The sequence below is a fragment of the Eublepharis macularius genome, chromosome 6, assembly GCF_028583425.1.
Source record: "Eublepharis macularius isolate TG4126 chromosome 6, MPM_Emac_v1.0, whole genome shotgun sequence".
In the NCBI taxonomy this organism is placed as follows: domain Eukaryota; kingdom Metazoa; phylum Chordata; class Lepidosauria; order Squamata; family Eublepharidae; genus Eublepharis; species Eublepharis macularius.
The window spans coordinates 113,759,335-113,783,752 of record NC_072795.1 but is presented as its reverse complement, the minus strand read 5'-3'; the positions used below and the strand labels follow the sequence as shown (position 1 = coordinate 113,783,752).

At 40.0% G+C, this 24,418-nt stretch overlaps 1 protein-coding gene across 4 annotated transcripts; it reads right to left on the bottom strand.

The window, feature by feature from the left end:
- Window positions 1-93: 93 nt before the first annotated feature.
- On the bottom strand, window positions 94-23,306 carry AIFM2 (apoptosis inducing factor mitochondria associated 2). 4 transcript variants are annotated; one of them, XM_054982058.1, is made up of 9 exons: window positions 23,238-23,306; window positions 22,484-22,691; window positions 18,159-18,274; window positions 16,969-17,088; window positions 15,626-15,718; window positions 14,422-14,530; window positions 6,061-6,213; window positions 2,944-3,144; window positions 94-1,970 (listed from the first exon to the last, which is right to left on the bottom strand). In XM_054982058.1, the coding sequence occupies exons 2-9, from the start codon at window positions 22,656-22,658 to the stop codon at window positions 1,816-1,818; spliced, it is 1,122 nt and encodes a 373-aa protein (XP_054838033.1). In that variant the 5' UTR covers window positions 22,659-22,691; window positions 23,238-23,306; the 3' UTR covers window positions 94-1,815. The 4 variants fall into 4 exon arrangements, with proteins under 4 accessions (XP_054838033.1, XP_054838032.1, XP_054838035.1 ...); XM_054982057.1 differs by lacking the exon at window positions 23,238-23,306 and adding an exon at window positions 23,090-23,222; XM_054982060.1 differs by lacking the exons at window positions 6,061-6,213; window positions 23,238-23,306 and adding an exon at window positions 23,090-23,222.
- Window positions 23,307-24,418: the final 1,112 nt, after the last annotated feature.

Here is a 24,418-nt window from a genome sequence, read left to right as displayed (position 1 = left end):
AGATTAGCACTATTTCACATTACAGCCAGAGTGGTAGGAAGTTTTAGCACAGCTTTGTAGGATCAGTTTCATTAAGAGAGTATTTTGGAAATGTGATTTGTGATTTCTGTTTATTTAGAAACAATAAGCTGAACAGATGGGAAACAATCAGGCAAACATGAAGGCAGTCTTAATCCTAAGAATCAGCATTACCAACAGCATCATAGAACCCCATTTCTAAAAAGTTAGAACTGTCTTCTTTCTTAAGCTTCCTTGGCATGCTCATGCATACATACTCTCGTTTTTTTCCCCAAGTATGCAAAGTGTTGTGGGTGACATTCCAAATTGAATTTTTACATCAGAGCAGAACTAATCTCTACACTAAGAATCTCCTAATGCTTAATTAGTCTGTATTAAGCGTTTACCTATGTTCAAGAGCATAAATAGAATGTTGTTGGATCAAGTCAGCCATACTAGTTCAGTATTCTTTGCAAGATTCTCAGCAACCAACAAGCTGTTGACGCTCCTCTGGAAACTGCCTGGTCATCTATCATGGTATTTTCCTAACATTTGCAATTATCATTCTCCTCAACCTTTCTTAAAACCTTTAGACAAAATGACCTATTCCTCCCAACACATACACACATAATTAGGACTTAGACCTCAAACCCATACACAAAATGTGTTGCTTGTGAAAGACAATGTTTTGGTTTTAAATGTTTGCATTTTGGCAAAAAGGAAGAATACAAGTTGTCTTATGATGAATGGAGAACCCTGAGTACAAAACATCCCACTACCTACATCTACTTGGAAGTCAGAAACATTGGCTCAATCTGGCTAAAACCAATCGTGACCACCTCCTAATAAAACCAATGCAACAAGTTGGTTACAACCAGCGATTATTTTTAGTGACCAAGTTTAAACTGGATTGGGGCCATTGCTTTCCTTGGAACTTACTTTCAAGTAAGAATTTGTCAGCACTGTTACAAGGTTCCCTGTCTCATTTTAGAGTACAGTCTGTAATATGCTTGCTTACAGACAATTTCTCCTAAAAGTTTGGCATTATTGTTTTAGATGTTTAGCAGAACAATGACAAATACAAAGGTTGTAAAATAAGATTCTTAGTATTACGCCCATTTCTTGACTGATGGGTAGAGTGAGTGGGGGGCACTAAATCTGTGCCTATATTTGATCTGCTCTACCCCATAATTTCTGGGAATATTTCATCATGCTTTTTGTTTTTAAACAAAAAGGGACGATAATCTTTTACCATAAGGTTTAAAACTTCTGTCAGTAACAACTTCCCCCTAAAAAGAAAGCATCAACAGCTACAAGTTCTTAACATCACAGGGATATAGAAAAACTGGACTATTTTTTAAAAATGGGCTGTTGCATATATTATAGAAATTAGCTCAGAAATTCATTCTATCATGGCAAACCATTTCCTTTGAGAAGAGCAAGGCCAACAAAGAAAATGGGGAACAGAATACAAATGTGTCACAAAACAAAACATTAAACACACACTCTATGTGATGACTATCACTCTCACATAGCACACTGCTTGTGCTGCTTTTAATTCACAAAAAAAAATTCAATCCACTTTTACAAAATTCATGTTGGCTCATTAACTATACAGTAAAAATGAAACCCAGAGTCTAGAGGAAAATATAGCTTCTAATAGCTATCAAACATAATATAGAAATATACTAGAGAGATAATTGTTTCCTTTTTAAAAACAATACTCTGGCCTCATCCCATTGTTGGTTTATCAATCCCCTCAATGATGGATTATTAATTCTTCTTTTGGCAGCTTCTGTCTTCTTTCAACGGTGCCCATTAGCAAGGCATTCTTTGTCCCATTTCCTTCCAACTCTTTGAAACGAAAAGATCCCTGCTTTTGACTGTAGTCACTATTACGCATCCCACATAATAGCCATTAATCTGGCCAACTCCATCATTTCTTCCCATTGACAGCAGGTAGGTAAGTGATCCTAAAGGGGAGACGCAAAGATTATTTACAAAAAACACTAAGATCGTCCGGGTTTGGTAAAAAAAAGCTGGAGAATAATGTAAGCTGCTTTGGATCCCCACTGGGGAGGAAGGCATTGTACAAATGAAGCGTGTGTTATGTGCCGCGTGCCATCAAGCTGCCACCGACCTACGGCGACCCTGTGAACGAAAGACCTCCAAAACATCCTCTCTTTGACAGACTTGCTCAGATCTTGTAAACTGGAGGGCATGGCTTTTACTAAGTCCAACCATCTTTTTTTTTAAAGATTTTATTGAATGGGTTAACATACAACACAATACATAGTCATTTACCCTTATAATTAAAGTATATGTCCTCCCATCCCTTCCCCCTCCCCCTTTTCCCTATTTGACTTCCAACAGCACTAAACCCCCTTAATTTCTTGTCCTTATCTCTAGTTACAACCATCTTCTTTTGGGCCTTCCTCTTTTCCTACTGCCTTCTGCTTTTCCTAGCATTATTGACTTTTCCAGGGAATCTTCTCATGATGTGACCAAAGTATGATAGCCTCAGTTTTGTCAATTTACCTTCTAGAGAATTCAGGCTTGATGAAAAAAATATAAACATTCATTCTAAGCTCATATTTCCTGCTTATATAATCAATCTAGAACTGTTACACAGTTTTTTAAATAGTTTTTATCCTGGCAACTGAACTATTACCAGATAAGGGATCATGTCAAGAAAGTACTGTATGAAGCAACAGTCCAAAAGCTGTAGGGAAATGCTTGCCATTATAGCAGCCACAAAATAACTTTGATGTAATTTTGGAAACTGCTGCAGACTATATATAGTCAAGTGCAAATCTGGCAAGGATTTCCTAAAGAAGCTAAGAAGCTAAACATGGCTACATCAAAATCATGTCAATTTATTCTTTACACTTTGTAACTGTTATAAAACATCAGAGATTTGATACATGCCTTTGCAGCTAATTTTACCTGGCTTGTAGGTTTTCAGAGGTTTCTGTGTCAGGCTGTTGATGATATTGGTCACCACAACGTTTGCGTGAAGACTGGCATGGTATGCCATCTTTGGTTCCTTGACATGAGCACAGTCGCCAATGGCATAGATGTTATCATATCCTACCACCTGGAGGTGTTCATTCACTTTCAAAGCACCATCACTTGCAAGCTTATCAACTGAGAAGGAAAAGGAGTAAACGCAGTGAGAATGCCACAAGACAAAAAGCCCAAAACAATACTATTGTCAGTTATTTATGATAGTCTTCTATTATTTTAATTTGTGGAACAAATAATTCAACTACTTGTGACTATAAGTGACGGTATTCAGGGTGCACATAAATCAGTCCTGTAAATGCCAACTTCAGACACCGTCCTCTTATCAGGCGCTCTGTATACTTTCAAAATAGATTTAATAACACTGGTGGTGAATCACTCTTACTACTTCTTACCAATCAGAATGTTGGTAAGGAACTTAAACAGAAAAGCACATTTCAAGCATCTCCACGGTTTGAGGGAAAGAATTCCAAAATATTTCACTGCTTTTTTCTAGGGCTCATAATGACATTTTTAGAAGACAAGTTTCAGCAACTAAACATCCCCACAGAAAAACAATATGGTCAAATTTTGCTAAGTTTGTAATCTATCATTTTTGGCAAGGAAATTACGGAAGCAGTGGCAGACCCACTCCTGATCTTCATAATTAGTCTGCTCTGGACCCTTTTCAGTCTAGTTTCAGGCAGGGCTATGGGATAGAGATGACACTGGTGGGTTTAGTTTATGATCTCTGAATGTAGACAAAGGCAAGCCTCTTTGTTGCTCCTACGGGATCTGTCTGCAGCCTTTGACACAGTGAGCTACCATCTTGTTGAGACATTTAGAGGCAGAAGCAGCTATCGGGATGTGCTTTGGATTGGTTTAAATTATTCTTTTTGGACTGGACTCAAAAGGTTGCCATTGGAGACCAGCTGTCATAAGCGTGGCACTTACCCTGTGGAGTTCCACAGGACACAGTCCTATCCCCCTTGGTACTCGAAATCATTCATATTTTGTAACTGGAGGCCATCAGTGCAAACAACAGCCAGCTCTATATCACTCTATCCAAATCTCCTGGTAATTGAGTAGATCTTCATCCACTGCCTAACTGCTGTGATGAAATGGCTATAAGTGAACAAGTTGAAACTGAATCCTGACAAGATGGAGGTGATGCAGCTTGAGAACGTTGAGGTCTTGAAAGACATCATGCTTCCTACCTTCAGTGGGGTTCAGCTGACCCTTGCTGACTTGGTTGATGATGATGATGATGATATCTGATTTAGATACCACCCTTCAGGACAACTTAACACCCACTCAGAGTGGTTTACAAAGTATGCTATTATTATCCCCACAACAATAATCACCATGTGAGGTGGGTGGGGCTGAGAGAGCTCCTAGAAACTGTGACTGACCCAAGGTCACTCAGCTGGCTTCAAGTGGAGGAGTGGGGAATCAAACCTGGTTCTCCAGATTAGAGTCCCGTGCTTTTATCCACTACACCAAACTGGTTTAAGAGCTTAGGAGTTATACTGGATCCAGCATTACTGCTGGAGAAGCAAGTTAATGCAGCTGAAAAAAATAATTTCTTCCAACTTCACTTAGCCCAGAAGATGGGCCCCCTACTTTGACTCAGCTGATCTGGCCACCTGGATGCTTGCCACAGTAACATCACGACTAAACTATTATAATGCACTTTTCATGAAATGCATTCTTGAAGTCAGCTTGGAGACTCCAACTTGTACAGAAAAGTGTTATTCAGACCAGTTTATACTCATTCTGCAGTCACTGACTGCCCATCAGTTACTGGGTTATTAGTTACAACACCCTTCTTGACCTTGGACCCTCATATCTGCAGGGCTGCCTCTTCTGTTATGTTCTGCCATGACAGGTTTGCTCATCCGAGCAGGGCCTTCTGTGGGTGCCACCTTGCAAATGGGCAAGATTAACATACATGCGCCTTCTCTGTTGTAGACCCCACCTTGTAGAATGGCCTGCATCAGGGGATCAGGAAGGCTCCCAAACTATGGGCAAACTATGTAAAACTGGATTGTTCAGTAGGTCATTTTTATAAAGGCAATAGGGCTATATCATAATGAAATGATTCAGGATGGCACTTTTATAAAGAGAACAGGACTGTGAACTATACTACTGGGTACAACTTTGTATTATCTGTATGTCTTGCCTTGCTTTCACTGCATTGTTTTATACTTTCGTAATACCATTTTCTGCACTGTTTAACATATCATGTCTAATATTTTATGCTTTGTTTCAGATATTTTATAATCCTAGTCTTATTACATTGTTCATTAGATGTTTCATCCTTTGATTGCATTTGCTTATACTGTGTAATCTACCTTGAGTCTCAGTGAGAAAGGTGGCCTATAAATAAATTTTAGCTTTTCTAGTTTTATCATATTTCTATACCACCTCTGATCAAACAGCTTGAGGCAGTATATGTGCCATTTTCACTGTATCATCACAGCATCCTGTTTAAGTTGCACCCTGGTGCCATAAAAAAAAAGTTCCAGTGGCCTATGTGCTATCTGTACTGAACAACATCAACACCAATGTTGACAACTGCAAAAGAAAGAACCAACTTCTTCAGTGTTATAAAATCCTGGTTACAATGAGGTAATTTAACTCAGTACCAAGTTAGCGGCAATGTATACAAGCTACTACTGGCGGTTCACCCAAATGATATATTATGATGTGCCAATTTCAGCACTTTCATTTTGAAAAGAAAAATTAAATCTCAAAAAAGTGCACAAGATATTCCCTCTACTTTCACAGAAAAACTTAGTACACAAAAGAGAGGGGGAGAGAGGAGTTTTAGTTGAATACATCCCCAAACCACTTCAACACACCCCAAGATCAACATAATCTTCTCACAAAAGGTAAATTTAGGAAGGCAATCACACTAACCAGTGAAATCTCTCTCTGTTTAAACAATCCTGCACAATTGATACACAGCGCCAAGTAAGAATCCAAGTGTGAGTCATGGAGCAGCAGGAAATAACATTTGTGTCCCCAAGCTGGAAAGGATGGTGGGAAATAACTTACAGAAGACACTGCTATACGCTGAGGAATTGATCTCTATTCCAGTGCAGAGAATTACCATGTCAGTAGCAATTTCTGTGCCTTTATCAGTCTTCACTGCCATATTCTCACTGAATTGGTTTAAAGTCAGCATAGGAAGATTGGAAACTTTCTCACCTGTTAAAGTCAGACAACCAAAACAAAACATCATACCTCAGTGTACTTCTGAGACCATGAGGTTTATGAATCTACTAGGCTCCCATATCCTAAGATACTATGCCAAATGATATTCACGGAGTCTAAATTGTTTGAAGAGATGTCACTTTTTAAAGCAGCTACAGTACAACTCTAAACAGAGTTGCATTCTTCTGAGGCCATTGACTTAAATGGCCGTAGAAGGGTGTAAGTCTGTTTAGGAAGCACTGTAATACTCTGACTTTCGTGCACTAAATCTTAGCTACTGGTCATCCTGATAATATAGAATATTTTAAATATATATTAATGAACACACAGTTTAAATATATATTAATGAACACACAGTTTAGAAACCATAGTGGAGTTTTGTGGGGTTTCCACACACAGTGCACAGCTCTTGAGAAATCTTTCAAGTCAAAATAAATACACTTTGCTCTCTTAGTAAGCAACTGGAAATAAAGAGTAAAGCAGGATGAATTAAACTTCCCATTACATCTAACCTCTGCCACGGAAGGCATCTTCAAACAGGACTTTTTTGTATTCTTTTTTTTTTATTGGTGAGTTTGTATTTCATTTAATACATACATTCCCATCATATCTAATTTACTCTAACCCCCACCCTTTCCTCCCACCTCCTTATCGACTTCCAACAGCTTTCCAACCCTTAACCCTTCTTATTACTTAACTTGACTTCACTTATATTCTTCTATAACACATATATCGTAATATCTCTTACTCTAAGCATATTCAAATTGTTTTATATATATACTATATTAAAATCACTAATCCACCAATGTATCCATTTTACTCTTCCTTGATTAAACTCTATATTCTACGTAAGATTTGCTTAAACATAATACTAGCTTAGATTGTAATAATTAAATTCCCCCTTAATGGTAAAGTCGCTTATCTCTTCTGTTTACAACATCACATTTTAATAGTTCTCAAACTGCCACAGTTCTCCCTTCACATCCCATTTTTTTTCCTAAATACTGTTTCAATTTCCCCCAATCAGCAATAAATTGTCCTGGATCAAGATCTTTAAGTTTTCTTGTCATTTTGTCCATCTCCGCCATGTACAGCAATTTATAAATCCAATCTTCTATAGTTGGTATTTCTTGTATTTTCCATTTCTGCGCATACAAAAGTCTTGCCGCTGTGGTCATATAAAATAACAATGTTCTGTACTGCACTGGAACACCTTCCATTCCCAAGTTCAGTAGCAACAATTCTGGGTTCTTATTTATTTGGATTTGTAAAATTTCATTAATTGCTTCAATTATATCTCCCCAGTATTGCTTAGCTACCTCACAAGTCCACCACATATGATATAGTGACCCTTCCTGCTTTTTACATTTCCAACATTTGTCTGACATGTTAGTGTTTCCTAGCGCAATCTTCTTTGGTGTTAGATACCATCTATAGATCATTTTGTATTCATTCTCTTTAATGTTCGTACAAGTTGAAATCTTCAATGTGTTTTTCCACAGGTGCTCCCACGCCTCCATTGTTATTTCTTTATTGAAATTTACTGCCCACTTCACCATCTGGACTTTTACTATTTCATTCTCCGTATGCCATTTTAGAAGTACTTTATAAATCTTTGAAATTTCTTTTTTGCCTTCTTGTAATATCACTTCTTCTAATTCTGAGTTTTCCATTCTTATTCCTCCTTTTAAACAGTCCGAATTGAAAAGATCTCTGATCTGTCTGTATTGAAACCATCCATAACAAGGAGACAGCTCTTCTTCTGTCTTTATTCTTATTGTTGAATATTGTATTTGTGTTATCTCCTTGTAGGTCAAACGTTGCTGTTCATTGTCAACAGTTCTCAGATCTATTACTTCATACGGAACCACCCATGAAGGAATTCCATCTTCCAAATAAACCTTATACTTCTTCCAGATTGTGAAGAGGCTTCTTCAAATATAGTGGTGCAAAAACATAGAGTCTGCTTTAACTTTATTGTACCACAGATAGGCATGCCATCCAAACAACTTTTTGTGTCCCTCCAAAGCCAGCAATTTACGGTTTTTTAATGTTATCCAATCTTTTAACCATGCCAGACAAATTGCTTCATAGTATAGTCTTATATTGGGCAGTTGCAAACCACCTCTTTCCTTCGCATCCTGTAATACTTTCATTTTCACACATGGTTTTTTACCTGCCCACACAAAGTCTGAAATTTTCCTTTGCCATTTGTCAAATTGTTTAGAGTCTCGGATAATTGGGATTGTTTGCAGCAAGAACATCACACGTGGTAGAACATTCATCTTTACTGCTGCTATTCTTCCCAACCATGATAAATTCAGTTTGTTCCATTTTATCAAGTCTCTCTCTATTTGTATCCACAATTTCTCATAGTTATTTTTAAATAGATCTATGTTTTTCGCAGTCAGTTCAATACCAAGATATTTTACTTTATTAGTTACCTCACAATCCATTATCTCCATTAGTTCTTGCTGCTTCTGCTTGGTCATGTTTTTACATAGTATCTTCGACTTCTTTTTATTCACATAAAATCCAGCCAAATCTCCGAACTCCTTTATTTTGTCTATTATTTTAGGCATATTCTCAATTGGATCGTCTACTATTAACATTATATCATCCGCAAATGCTCTGACCTTGTAGGAAAATTCCTTTATTTTTATGCCTCGAATTGTATCATCCTCTCGTATTTGAATCATCAGTATTTTCAAGATCAAAATGAACAACAATGGAGACAGAGGGCAGCCCTGTCTTGTACCTTTGCTTATTTTCAACTTTTTAGTTAAGTCGTCATTCACTACAATCGCTGCACTTTGGTCTCTATAAATTTCTTTAACTGCTTGTATGAACTTTGCTCCCATTTGCAGCTTTTCCATAGTGGCAAACAAAGTCCCAGTTCAGATTGTCAAATGCTTTTTCTGCGTCCACGAAAAAGAAACCAACCTCCCTATCACAGTGCTTATCATAGTATTCAATAGAGTTTATTACTGTCCTTAAATTGTCTTTAATTTGTCTATTAGGTAAAAATCCGGCCTGTTCTTCTGCAATAAATTCCAACAGCCATCCCTTTATGCTTTCCGCCAAAACTTTTGCAAATATTTTATAGTCATTGTTCAGCAACGAAATTGGCCGATAATTTTTAACATTGGTCAGATCCTGTCCATCTTTCGGAATCAGTGATATGTTAGCTTCGTTCCATGAATCGGGAATCTTATGGCCTTGCATAACTTCATTCATTACCTCTCTCAAAAAAGGTGCCAATTCGCTAGCCATCATTTTGTAGAACTTTGCCGTCAGTCCATCCGGTCCCGATACTTTCCCTAATTTCGTGGATTGGATGGCCTCTTTTATTTCTTCCTCTGTCACTTCCCTATTTAATTTTTCTTTCCATTCCTCTGACATCGTTGGAAGTTTCATTCTTTCCAAATACTCCGCTATTGAATCTCTATTCACTTATTTTTTCTGGTACAGTTTTGCATAAAATTTATAGAAAGCTCTACTAATAGCTGGTTGGTCCAATAATGTTCTGTCTTCCTCTCGTATTTTAATTATGGTTTTCTTCTCTTTTTTCTTTTTTAATTGCCAAGCTAGATATTTGCCAGGTTTATTTGCACCTTCAAATGTTTTTTGATTCATTTTTTTCAAGTTCCACTCCAGCTCTTTGTTATCATTGCTGTCAATTGCTCCTGCAATATTTTTATATCCTGATATATACGTTTCTTCCCTGGTCTTTTCTTAAGTTGTATCACTTTGGCTTTAATTTTTTCGGTTATTTCCTTTCTTTTTTCTTCTTTTCTCCTTCTGTCCCCTGCATTCAAGTCCATCAATATTCCCCTTATTACAGCTTTGTAAGTGTCCCATACCTTATGAGTTGACACATCCTTATTTAAATTGTATTGTATAAAGAACTTGGTCTCCTTTCGTAGCAACGCCATGTTATCTTCTGTCTGCAGCAAATCTTCATTTATTCTCCATCCTCCTTTTAGTATTTTTTCCAAATCTCCACATGAAAAGATTGTGATCTGAGCCTACCTTAGGCATTATCTCCACATCTCTAGTCCACAACATTAGTTCTTTGGAAGCCCAGATCATATCAATTCTTGATAGAGTAGCATGCCTCACAGAATAAAAGGTATATTGTCTGTTTTTTTTTATTTTGTCTCCTCCATACATCTTCCAGACTTTCCTGTTCCTTAATCGCAAAAAACGACTTTGGCAAAAGTCCTCTTTTTTTTGTGCAATTTTAGATTTCTTATCTTCTTCCAAATTTGTAACTTCATTGAAGTCGCCTGCCAGAATTATTTGATCATAGGTCAGCTCATCGAGTTGTTTTTGTAAATCCTTGAAAAAGTTTTCTTTCGCGCCATTGGGTGCATAAATTCCAATCACCAAGGTCTTCTTCGAGTTCCAAATTATTTCCACTGCTAAATATCTAGCTTCTGCATCACTTAAAATTAATTTTGGCTGCAGTTCCTCCTTTATATACAATGCAACTCCTCTCTTCTTCTTTTTGGAGGCTGCAGCAAATTCATTTCCAAGCTTTACAAATTTCAAATACTTTAAATCCTGCTTTCTGATATGTGTCTCTTGGAGACATACTATATTACATTTTTGTTTTAAAAGCCAATGGAAAATAGCCTTACGTTTACAAGGTGAATTTAGTCCATTTACATTCCAAGATATTATTTTACACTCCATGATCACATTCTTGTACTTTTTGGTAAGTCCTTTTCATTGTCCCTAATAAAGTTTTCCATCTCGTGACCCGACCTGATATTTCTCGTTACTCCACCAAATTCAAATGCCAGTCCTTCTGGTATTTCCCATCTGTACCTAATTTTCAAATCCTTTAACATCTGGACCAGCTCTCTGTATTTTTTCCGCTCCAACAACACCGCTCTGGGCAGTTCTTTCATAACTCTCACCACCTTCCCGTCGACTTCTAATGGTTCCTGAAACTGTTTGCTTACAATTGACTCTCTTGTATTTCTGGTCGTAAATTGCACGATCATATCCCTTGGTAACTTCTTCTGAGCTGCAAATTTTGAGTTAATTCTGTATGCCACGTCCAGAAGAGCTGCAACCTCCTCTTCTTCTTTCCCCACGTAGCCCGCCAAAATTTCTGTGATCTGCTCTTGGGCTGTTTTTTCCACAATCTCCGGAATCCCGCGAAATCTGAGTTGCTTTTCCATTTGTTTACATTCAGCTATGGCCATTCTTCCCTTCATTCCTCGCATCTCCGTTCTCTGCACGTCTGTTAAGGTGTCAACCGCGTTCTCTACTACATTAACTCTCTGCTGTGTAGCTTGCAAGTCATTTTGTACTTGATCCATTTTTTTTGTGAGTTCTGCCATCTCCGATTTTAATGCCGCTTTAAAGTCCTTAAAATTCTCCTGCATCATTTCTTTAAGCTCTTTATTTCCTTCTGAAACTTTTTTATCCAAATTCTCCAGCGCGGTTTGCCACTCCTCCTTCGACATCGTGGGGCTAGCTCTACTTCACTCCCACGTGTCCGCTCTTTTCCTCAACTCCGTGGTGCTAGTTTGTTGCTTTCTGTTATTTTTAAAAGTCCAGATTCAGTTTATTTTTTAGAGAAAAGAGTTTGCATAGTTCAAAATGTCGGGCGTTTTTTCTCTATGGTTTTGTATTGAAGCAATTGCCCTTACCTTCACCAAAGATGGCCTACTTCCATTTTCCTTGAAGTCACAGCTTTGCCCTGTTTCAAAATGGCGACCTTCCGCTTCCGTTGTTAACAAGCCGCTTCTTGCCAGTCTCTTTATGATTCTGACGCACTTCCTGTTCCTCTTCTTTTCACAGCAGTTCTCACGATATTAAAACTTTCTCACAGTCTGCTATCTCTTCCTAGCCACAGGTATGTAAACAATAGTTAATTTTCCGCATTAACTTCTCTTTACAGTGTCACTTTTTAAAATTTAATTTGCCGGAACTTCCTCCTTTACATAACAAGTCTCTTGCAGTTTTTAGATTCTCTTTATCACTTTATTCCTTTTTATAATCTGTCCCGTATTAAGAGATAGCAATCTTTACCTTCTTAGACGTTTCTCTTGGGTTGTAATCGCTGCTTCAAGTATCCAATTAGTTCTTATTCCCTTTTCGGTTTACTGAAGCTCGGGTATGTAGGTCTTATGCCAGAAACTGACTCCAGAGCCGCTGCAGAGATTTTAGCAACCTTTCTTCGGGTGGGACCTCAAGAGTGGACGGGGGCTCGTTGCGTAGAACCCCCCTCACACCCAAGATCAACGTGCCCTCAGGTTCTTAAGTGTACTTGCCTGTTCTCCGCCTGAGAACAGGGGGCTGCGGGCAGTTGGCGCCCCTCCAGCCTCCACAAACAGCGGCACAGACAGCCCAGCTCCCTGAGCTGCGTTAGACCTCCATGAATCCCAAACCGGAAGTCTGACTTTTTTGTATTCTGATATCATCCCATTAAAGACCTCAGAAACTCAAATGGGTGTGTAAAGCTGCAGTCTGATTACTATGAGACAATAAGCAGAACAGGCATGTCACACGCATTCTATAAATACTCCAGTGGTTACTGATCAGTTTCCAAGTTCAATTCAAGGTTCTGGTTATCACCTCCAAGCCCTTAATGGCTTTGGGCCCATATACCTGCAGGGCTACCTCTTCCGCTATACTCTGCTGTCAGAAGCTTCACTCATTTGAGTAAAGCCTTCTAAAGGTACCACCCTGCAACTGGGTTAGATTGGCAGTTGCCTATTCACATGCATTCTTTGTTGTGGCTCCCACCTTGTGGAACAGCCTGCCCGAAAGCTCCAACAACTCTGTCATTTCACAGAATGTGCAAGAGGGCATTTTTAAAAAGAACTTAGAAATGTAGTAGAAGGAACTGCCCAAGAGGACACCTTCATAAAGGAACAAGATTGTAGTCCACTATAATTACTGCTGTAGGTCTCGTGTGCTTTTTCTGCATTGTCTTATTCCCTGGTATTTTTTATAGTATACCTTTGCATTAGTTTGTTGTTCACGAATAGCCAAGTTGTCATCTCCCCTCACCAAGGATTCTTAAATGTGTGGATTGGGGCAACTAGCTAGAAACCAGATGCTTCTACAACCTTAGGGAACCACATACAGTTGAAAAAAAATCTGAACCATAAAAAAAAAAATTGAGGTTGTGCCACAGCCAGAGAAGTGGAGAACCATCCCACATGCTGGCCCATGCCTGTCCCAGGCCTTACAGAGGAACCAAGCCACTGCAGTTAAAGCCATGCCCACACAGCACTAGGCTATAGGAAACACCAGAATGCCCACCCTGTGCTGGGCCTCAGGAAGTGCCGGTGTGCCCACCCTGTGCTGCAGAATAGTGAGACCCTGCAGGCCCAGGGAGGGCCAGCTCTGAGTTAATAGGAAAAAGGGATAGGATTTCAAGGAGTGATGGGGTGAAAGCCAAAGGGTGTTGGCAGGAGGGACAGGAGAATGGTAAGAGTGTTCGGGAGAGAGCCAAGGAGTGGGGGGTAAGGGTATCTGCCTGGAACGGAGGGGTAGGGTAAGGGGATTTGCCAGAGTGGTGGGTAGAGGTAAGGGGGGAGAGAAAAAGGGAACAATCTTTGTGAAAGGGGGAACAGGGAGAGATTGTTGAGAGGGGTGGGAGAAAAGGGAAGGATCACTGAGAAAGCAGGGGGAGGGGATAGAGAAAGATCCACTGTCTGTCCCTCCCTGTCAGCCTGTCACAATTTTGTTGCAGGCCCCCACTTCTTGTTCTTTAATTCTGTAATTGTTCATTGATTGTTGGTTGTTGTGGGTTTTCCGGGCTGTATTGCCGTGGTCTTGGCATTGTAGTTCCTGACGTTTCACCAGCAGCTGTGGCTGGCATCTTCAGAGGTGTAGCACCAAAAGACAGAGATCTCTCAGTGTCACCTGAGGAACTACAATGCCAAGACCACGGCAATACAGCCCAGAAAACCCACAACAACCATCGTTCTCCGGCCGTGAAAGCCTTCGACAATACATTGTTCATTGATTGTCTTATGCTGTCAGATTTCCACTGTTTTATATTCTGTAATCCGCCTTGAAACTCAATGAGAAAGGCAGACTATAAATGAGGTAAATAAGTAAAATAAAAATTAGTACATGAAAATGCCCTGGAAAAGCTCTCTTCAGCTACAAGAGAACCTGAAATACCCAGCAGAGAACTACATACATATAACAAACCCACTATGTACCTACTCAGCAAGATATGTACTCCCTTCTGGATAAGAATCTCCTTCACCTTCTGCCGGACACTGGGGAGGAGCTCTACATCTGCCAATGCAATTTTTGAATGAATGAGTGTGACCTGGAGGCAGAAACACCAAGCAAAATATGTTCAGCTGGTGAAAAATCATCAATTAAGATCTTCCATATTATAAGGGGGGTGGTGGTAGAAAGTGTCATTAAGTTGCAGCCTACGTATGGCAACCCATTGCTGGGGTTTTCAAGGCAGGAGACTAACAGAAGTGGTTTGCTATTGCCTACCTCTGCATAATGACATTGGTCTTCCCTGGAGGTCACCCATTCAATAACTAACCAAGGCTGACCCTGCTTAGCTTCCGAGTTCTGATGAGATTGGGTTTGCCTGGGCTATCCACGTCAGGGTGCACATGATAACAACAGCCCTTAAAAATGCATTTATTACAACATGGGGACCTGTACATTTCTAGAGCTCACAACCCATGCTACTTTTTAGATTAACATCGCCTCAACTAGTACATTAAGTAAATTAAATGAAAGCGACCAGAATGAAAGAAAGCTTCTGTTTCTCTGGAGACTAGATCCAGATGTCCTCAAGATACAGTAAAGCCTTAGTACACAGAAGAACTAATAAATGTTCTAGGGTGGGATTCCTTATAGTCATAGAGAGAATGGAGTCCAGTCTGATGCATTCCATGTGAATCGGCATAGGATAATTGGATTAAAATCTTTTCATAAAAGCAAGATAAATTATAATTTTTCCTCCTATTAATAACGTCAAAAAAGAAATTAGGGAAAGTTGTGGCATTCATCATACATGTATAAACAAATGAATAGAGGGAAACCATGAGCTGTGAACACTGAACTGATTCACTTTTTGTGGTATAACATTGAAAGCGGAGGGTAGGAGAGGTTATGAGAACAAAAGGGCATATCTACACTTTCAAGTGACATTGCCCATCCCCAGAGAACTACTGTTTTGATGAGGAGCGCTAACAAAATCCCAAACATCTTTACCAAGTGAATATTCCCAGGATTCTTTGGGGAAGACTATATAATGGATATAATAGATATAACCCCGTAGTGTAGATACTCCAAAAATACAGCCACTTTAGTCCCTCCTTGGGAAACAACTGTGAATTTAAGAAAAATAACAAAAAAGAATGGGTGAATAGATGGTCATGCAACCTAAGCCTTATACCTGTTTGGCAGGAAACTCCGTCTTAACCTCTGCTGCCATCTCAACTCCAGCAGCACCACCACCCACAACAACTACGCGGGGAGCTTTCTGAATCTTTCACAAAGAGAGAAAGAAGATTGAATTACAGCACTGATGCACAGGACTATGCTTCAGATGGAGCCAAAGAATTTCAGTCTTCAGCAGCCCACTTTTCACCTCTCTCAAAGTCTGAAGGGAACCAGTTTCCCTATTAGAAGAGGCTGGAGGTAGTAAGCCATCCTCCCTCTTAAATGAGGACTGAGAGCCAAGCTACAAGTGACGCCTGACACAGGTTGGACACTTGTCAGCTTCCCTCAAGTTTTGATGGGAAATGTAGGCATCCTGGTCTTACAGCTTGGCTCTCCATTTAATTGAAGTTTACAGAAACCCACACACACACACCCAGCGGAGGGGGGCGCCCAGCGAGAGCCCGACGCCTGCAATCCTCTCCCAACCGCATGTTCTCCCTCCCACAGACTGCAGCTCTGTAAACTTCAATTAAATGGAGAGCCAAGCTGCAAGACCATGACGCCTACATTTCCCATCAAAACTTGAGGGAAGCTGACAAGTGTCCAACCTGTGTCAGGTGTCACTTGTAGCCTGGCTCTGACACATAAAGAAAGCAAATTCCCAGGCTGTTTGGACCAGCCAGTATTTTTTCTGAACAGTACTGCATCTATTTATTTTTGCTGTATCTTTAGGGGTAATTTAATACCAGTTCTCCCTTAATATTTGACATTCAGTAAACTTAATTTCTTTAGTCCATAGATTTTCCCACTGATGTGTAGATTTACTCCAAAATGTTGTATCCATTTTTTTCATATAGTTTTTTTAATTGCTCTGTTTCAGTGTCATATTGCAATAACATTTTATAAGTTTTTCCTAATAGGTGTTTTAAATCTCCTGTTCAAAAATCGTTTTCTTTCTTAATCATCCCCCTTCTTTAGCTATTTGATCTTTCTATTTAGATATCATTTGATGATATAATAACCATGGCATGTTTTTTTCCCCTTAATCATGAACTACTTGCCAGGATTTTATTTTTCCTTGTTTATCCATCATATTCTCATCGGTTGTATGGTCAAATTTCTTTCTTGTACTATTGTCACAATAAATGTCAATTAGGGATGTCAGTGGTGAAGTTGACAGACATTGTATTTCTGCATCCTCAAATGAACATTTTAATTCATCCAATTACTATCTTGGCACAAACCAGTCCTAAGTGGCCCTTTATTGGGCCCTTTATTGGACCAGTCCTAAGTGGCCCATTATTGGACATATCTAGGACAATACGAAAGCACAAGCAAAGCTATTTTGAGTCTTACCTCCTTGACCATATCCTCATAGGTCTGAATAGCTGACTGCCTGCAAACAATATGGTTAAATTTCCCAGGGAAAGGTCCATCACTCCCTGTGGCAAGGATAAGATGAGAAAAGGCGAGTTCCTAAAGGGAATATTTAAAAACAGGTTCACATCTTTGCAATCCTGAGCAGAGTTTACATTCTTCTAAGCCTACTGACTTCAATGGATTTAGAAGCATACAAGTGGGGACCGCAGGAACTTGTTGGGGCATCTCATTTTCCCCTTCCTTCCTCCCCTCTTTCCCTTCCCTGCTCCCCATAGCCTCTCTCCCTTTTCCTGAGTCCTTCTCTCCTTAAAACCCACATTTGTTGCCCCTCTGTCTTCACCTTTCCATCCCTTCCCCTCCCCAGCAGCCTCTCCCCTATGGCCCAGTCATGTGGTGCTGGGTGAGTTGGGCCCAGCTGCATGGTGGGGAACCTGCAAGGACTCATGATGGCAGGGCACTTCGCTTTTCCCTGTATCTCCTTCCCCACACTATTCTTCTTTCCCTCCTCCTGGCAGCCTCCATATGCTCACCTTTCCTTACGTCCTTCTCTCCTGCAAACCAACTAAACAGCTTACCTTTTATCTGCCCTCCTCTTCATTTTTATTAATTTATTCCATTTATATACTGCCTTTCTTCACAGTGGGGCCCAACACAGCTTATATCATTCTCCTTGCCTCCATATTATCCTCACAACAAACCTGAGAGGGAGGTTAGGCTGAGAGTGTCTGACTAGATCAAAGTCACCCCATGAGCTTCCACAGCAGAGTGGTGATTTGAACCTGGATCTCTCACATCCTACTCTGAAACACTACACTGGCTTTTGGAGGGGTCTGTGTTGAAGAGTAGCAAGCAGCCAGGCCTGGGTGAGTTATGGTTGCCTAGCAACAGACACTGAGGACATCTGGTTAAAGCTGCAGGTGCTCCTTTTACCATTTTGGTTTTTTTTAAAAAACCCAGTGTATTTTTTTTAGATTTCATATTTTTCTGCAAATCTAGGCATTTTTCAGGTGTGTAGGAAGCTCTATCTTGTCCATTCATGGTTCCAGTCTCCAGATTTAAGTATCTATAGATCAGGAGCGCTTGGCATTTAGTATATAAAATAACTCTGCTTAGGATTGCAGTTGCTCTCTCAGGCAAAGAGCGCTCACACGTTACCACTGACTCACTTCACCATCATGCAACACAACGTGCTGTTTTTCCACATCAATGCTAATCACTTTGGCTTGCCGGAAACTGTCTTCAAATGTTACTGAATAGGAGATGAAAGTTTTTTGCGCAAATCCTGTGAAATAAAACATTTAAGCAATTAATGGTACTTTTGGGGTAAAAATACATGGAATTACTTTTGGGGTAAGAATACACGGAATACATGTCAAGAAATGAATACGTGTGTAAGTTATAGTTTTATTGATAACCCCAACCCAACCCTCAAGCTCATAAAACCACACCTGAACTGTACAAAATTAGGACTGCAATAAAAAGGAGTGAAGGTGGAGTTTACCTGCTTGGATTTCTCAGATGTTATATCACAATGTACTGAACTGGTTTAATACAAAATGGCTGAAATCATTCTACTATCAAGGGAGGTCTGCGTAAGTTAAGACTCACCTACCTGAATGCTGAATACCAGTGGTTCAATAAGTATTTTGCTGCCTGCCTAGGATTGCAAAAATGGGGGATGGAGGGGATATCAAGTACATGGCAAATGTACACGGTTCAGTTCAGTGAGGTATATGGTTATTTGCATAAAGATACACATGACTTTTTTAAAAATAGTTTCCCAGTACACGATTCTGTGAGACGAGAGAGGTTGGAAGCTGGGGGCAAGCTGGCCAAAACATATGCAGTGAAAGAAATGGGGGTGCACTGCACAGGTGCTACCTAAATAGTTTTCTTTCCACAGGGCTACCTAAGCTCAATGAATGAAACTCTTAAGCTCTCAGTCTGGCACATCTCAGTGTTCTTCCATCCAGTTTATTAGAAGATATCGTGGCAGACTGTTAATGCCCTTGTCCTCCAGGAAAATGGTCACAGTTCGACATATGCTGTTATATTACCCCATTCTATGACGACGTTAGATATACATTTATCACGTCTGTCCTCCAAAAACTCCCAGGAAGATCGGAGGAATGGTACACTTCCTCTCTGCTAACAGAACTTGAGCCTGGAACCTCAGATAGAGTTGCTGGATTCTGTGCAGCTGTCAGAGTCTACTGAGGTACAATGCTGATTTAGTGACATATTCGTTATTTTTTAATACTTATATAATGATTGTATATGTATTCATATAATTATTGTGTTAATGTATGTTTTACTCTGATGATCTTGGACTGTAATAAATGACTAAAACCTTCTTTTCTTATAAACTCATTCTTGACCTAGGCATCACGTTCTGTGACCTGCAATGACTGGTATACTATACAATGACTTATATAGTACTTGCTGGTCTAGAGACCATGCCCTTTCCATACCCCTTTATCATGAAGAGTCATCTATTCCAGAGCCAACTTCTAATGCTGGAAGTAGGATAAAATGCTACCAAGCCCTAAAAGTAGAAAAGAGCAAGAGTCCAGTAGCACCTCTAAGACTAACAAAATTTGTGATAAGGTATGAGCTTTCGTGAGACACAGCTCACTTCTTCAGATACTTAGTATTTAAAGAAGTGATACCACTTCTTTGTATCTGAAGAAGTGAGCTGTGACTCACGAAAGCTCATACCCTACCATAAATTTTGTTAGTCTTATGGGTGCTACTGGACTGTTGCTCTTTTCTACTTCTACAGATAGACTAACATTGCTGTAGCACAGTGGTTAAGTGGTTTGGCTGCGAATCAGCACTCTACTGGTTTGAATCCCACTACTGCCATGAGCTCAGTAGGTTGCCTTGGGTAAGCCACTCCTCTCAGCCCCAGCTGCATTGTGGGGATAATAACACTAACTTGTTCACCATTCTGGGAGGGGCACTAATCTGTCTAGAAAAGTGGTATATAAGTGCAGTTATTACTATTACTACTACTACCACCACCACCCATCTTGATCAAACCCTAGAAGGTAACAGCTCATGTTAACATCGGAGCAGGGCTTGTGTCTTGTCAGGCTATATGGCTGTGGCTTAATAGTCCAGATACCTTCCCTCTCATGGCTTTCTGACAATGCTAGTTTCATCCCCTCCCACAAAGATGCTGCTCACTCTCTACCTCTCCCCCGCCCCTTTTCCTTCTGTTCCTCTATCATACCTCCATCCCAAGCAGTAAGCACATGACATCATTGCCTAGCAACGCTGTGCCCCGGAAGGCTGAAAGAGGCTTCCCTTTGTTTTCTCATGTGCACCTTTCTTCCCCTTCTTGAACTCCTTCCCCCTGTTCCTGCCACTATAAGGCATAGCAAGGAGCCAGAGGCATGCCATCATTCACAGGAGGGTGAGTAAGGTGGCATTTATGGGTAAGACGGGAGGGGAATTCTCCCCTCATCTTGCCACCTTCATTTCTGTCACTCTTCTCATTTCTGCCAGGTTCACACACTAACAGAATGAGATGGAAGAGAACCGAGGGGGCAGAATGGACGCTATCAGACTGCAGATGAAGAAATCACATTTTGTAATGCTCTATTATTTTAAAAAGAACTCCCTGCAAACAGAAATAGAACCTTGCTCCCTGCTTTTCTAGTTTTTTGACTTCTACTTTTAAAATGTAAAAATGCATTAAAAGCTGGGACCCACCACCTGCAGCCTGAAGTAGTACAATCCCATTTTACAACCGCTGACTGACACTTTATTGCTGCCTGCTGGTTAGCAAACACACCTGAGGAGCTAGATCTGGAAACAGCTACTCAGTCTCAACCCTTATTCTAGGTCTTGGATTTATGCCACCCATATGGAAAGACAGAAGAATAAATATGTGTTGGGTTATAGGTATCGTACAGATGGGTAAGGGCTGAATTGCTTTTCAGTGAGGTGAGACTGATGTCAAATGACAATGTAATGTACTTTGTAAGTGCTTGCTGAAAGTGCTAGGTGCAAAACACAGTATACTAATGGTTGTAACAGAAATAAACATGTTTACCAGATTGCTCTTAATGCATTGCTTCCTGGATAAGAATGAAAGAATGAACAGACTGAGTTATAATTAATGAATCTTTTATTATTCATTATTGTCACCTAAAAGAGCAGATGTTGTTCTTAATATTACTATTTTTATAGTTTATGGAATGAGTGAAGCTGACTGCATCTCTTGAGGAAGAGGACAAAACAAAGCTCAAACTGGCACTTTTGAGCTGCACGGCTTCCACAACTTGATTTGTTCTATTGACTGGCCCTTGAAGGGGTCTTTCTGAACTGTTCCAACAGCCTGTTAAGACTTATAAGAAATAAGTAACACGAACACTTTACAATAATCTATGGACTAAAATGAGTTTACCTACATGTAATCATCGGACTGAGGCTGTGGAACTGTAATACATTTAACCAGGAAACAGAGTGGTGAAAGAAATGTTTTGTACTGTGTTGCTGTTATATTTAAAATGGATAGAATGACATGTTTATTATAACCATTAGTATACTGTGAATTTTGCACCTAGCACTTTCAGTAAGCGCTTCTAAAGGACATTACATTGTCATTTGACGGCAGTCTTATTGTGGAGGGGTTTCGCTTTGTATTGTAGATTTTGTTCCAGTGAGGTAAGGCAGCATACCCTTTTACCGGAGAGGGGGAACTCTGGCTGAGAATTCTAGAGTAATGTGGGACCTGTTTGACACAGAAAGGTTACTTACTCCACCCCAAAGGGCCCTGATTATGGGCAAAAGCACAATCGTAGAGCAGCAAGGCCAGTCTGGAACTGCTCTCACCATAACCGAGCCAAACATTCCTATTCCTTTCCAGAGATGGGTTCTGGTTTAAAAAAAAAATCCACAAATCTCAAGGAGAAACAGGTTGTGCACAGCTGTCTTTGGCTGCCCTCCATGATGCCACCAATGAAAACTTCTCTTCAATCCTTGGAAAGATTTTATACTTTTTTTAAAAAAGCTTGTATACTTTTAAAAATCCCTTGTATTGTAAAAATTAGCAAGACAACACATGAAAAGATAAATACAAAAACGTCTATGATATTCTAAAAGCATGTGTGGGGGGTGGGGTGGACAATAAAGCCAGCATTTATTTTGCTAGCTGGTGCATCTTATCATTTAAATTGCAAAACTGGGCTTGCCAGGCAGGTGAGGAATTTACCGTGAACTTCCATTTTTATACTATTCGTTCTAAATTTCAGACCTCCAAGCAAGGTGGCAGAGAGCCTAGTCGAGGTTTCCTTCAGAAATACACACAAAATGCTTGTTGATCAGTCCCAGCAGCATCGTGTTCATTTCCATAACTCGGGCCAAATGGAATTTTGTTGTTCCCCCTCCCCTCCCCCATCCCTGCTTGACAGTCCAAGTTTATACCAAGGACTGAATCACTGGGTGGCCAGATAGGCTTAAAGAAGATCGAATGAGAAATTACCGCTGCTTACGGAGGCCCGGAGGGCAGCGACATTGTGGTGGAAAGCATCTTTCATGTCTACAAGGATAAAAGGGATCCCCCAGGATTTTAGGTGGTTGGCAGCTGCAATGCCACCAAACCCCCCTCCAACTATCACGACGCGAACGGAATCATCCACAGAGAGCCTGGACCCCATCACAAACTGCAAAGCTTCTCCAGCAGAGCACAGCTGAGGAAGAGGAGGAAAAAAGTGAATGTTGCAAATTGCTCAACCGGAGGAGAAATGGGATTATTTATTGCTACCTACTTATGACTGTTCACACAGTTTATTGTAGTTAAGCTTATTAGGTAGGCCCTACCATGCACCACAGCAAGAGTTAAGCCCAAGCCTTTAAAAGGTAGCGAAATTTGCTTGGTCCAATCCTGCGATTCTTAACACAGTGCCTTCTTTATTTAGATACTGTGGTGAAGTTTGTTATCCACAGTGCCTTCCCTCAGAAAACCAAGAACTGGATTCCCCACACCCTTATCTGAAGCTGACTCAAAACTGAGCGAAGTTTGCCAATGTCTAGACTTAAAGGGCTGCTCTAAAGGAGACAAATCCAAAAGCACCACGCTTTTACTTACCGGCAGTTAATGACTCGCCGTTCGCCTCGCTAGCAGGCAATTGCTCAGTAGGAAAACTCCAGCTTCTCTTATAATGTCCCGGGAATTTGGTGCAGGCTTGTTCACTTCTATGCTATCAACACCCTAAAGCAATGTTAATGGCACTTACCCGCTACTGACTCAGCAAATAAATTTCCAGGACTTTTACATTCCGGAAGAAATCGAAACAGCTCAGAAAAGCACAAGAGACCCGCTTCGCTTGTGCTCTTCCCTGCCACCTAGCGAGGTGTTGTGGACACAGCAGGCTGCCCCCCGGTGTTGGCGCCAGAGGCTTCCACAGACTGCAGGATTTACCACATAAAAGAGGTTGATATTTATCGCAGAAAAGGTGCCTGATTTATTCAACGCTAATTGCAGTTGGTTATTCTCAGATAAAAATGAAAAGGAGTCTTCTGGCACTTTAAAGGCTTGAAGTACTACAGCACAAGTTGTTGTGGTCTAAAGGAAGCCCACAGGCTAACTAAAATCTGCTCATATTTCTTGAGGAAAGTCAGGATATCGTTTTAGTTGAAGCATTTCTGAATATCAATTGTTTTTGTTGTTTTGGGGAGAGCTCTCTTGGAAAAGTCACCTATTAGAAGGAACTACAAAACAATTTTGACTCAACAGACAAAAGCAGGCATGCAGCACATCCTGGTTTTATATGCCTGGGGAGGGGGAGGGAATCAAAATTTAAATTCCGATTGTACTCTGAAGCTCATTAGTTAGATGAATTGGGGCCAGTACAATTTGAAAAGCAAAACCTACCCCACATAGTTATTGAGAGGATAAAATGAAGAGGAGAAGGAGAAACCGTGTGTGCTGAGCTCCTTTGGGGCAGGATAAAAATTAAATGAATTATACAAATTTGAAATGAATTATGCAAATTTGAATAAAAATTCGAATACAAATTATATATATATATATATATATATATATATATATATATATATATATATATATATATATATATATATATATATATATATATATATATATATATATATGTTGCATACATTGTTTTTCTTTTGCAAATCAGGTATCCACAAAAAGTTTATGCATAGCACAGAAACCCTGACTATTGAGAAATATGTTCAACTCAATTTGGCTTCTGAAACTTCACCAGGTATTTGTCCATTTTTTTAAATTGAAATAATCATTTGGTGATCTGTTACCAATTTGTGACCCAGGAGTGCTATTTTTTGAAAAACTAAACATACAGCTGTGCCTATAATTGCAGTCTGGTTCATGAAAATTCAAGAACTGCCGTTTTTCTTCCCTTAGAGATAAGTGGTGGGACAATTTAATCTC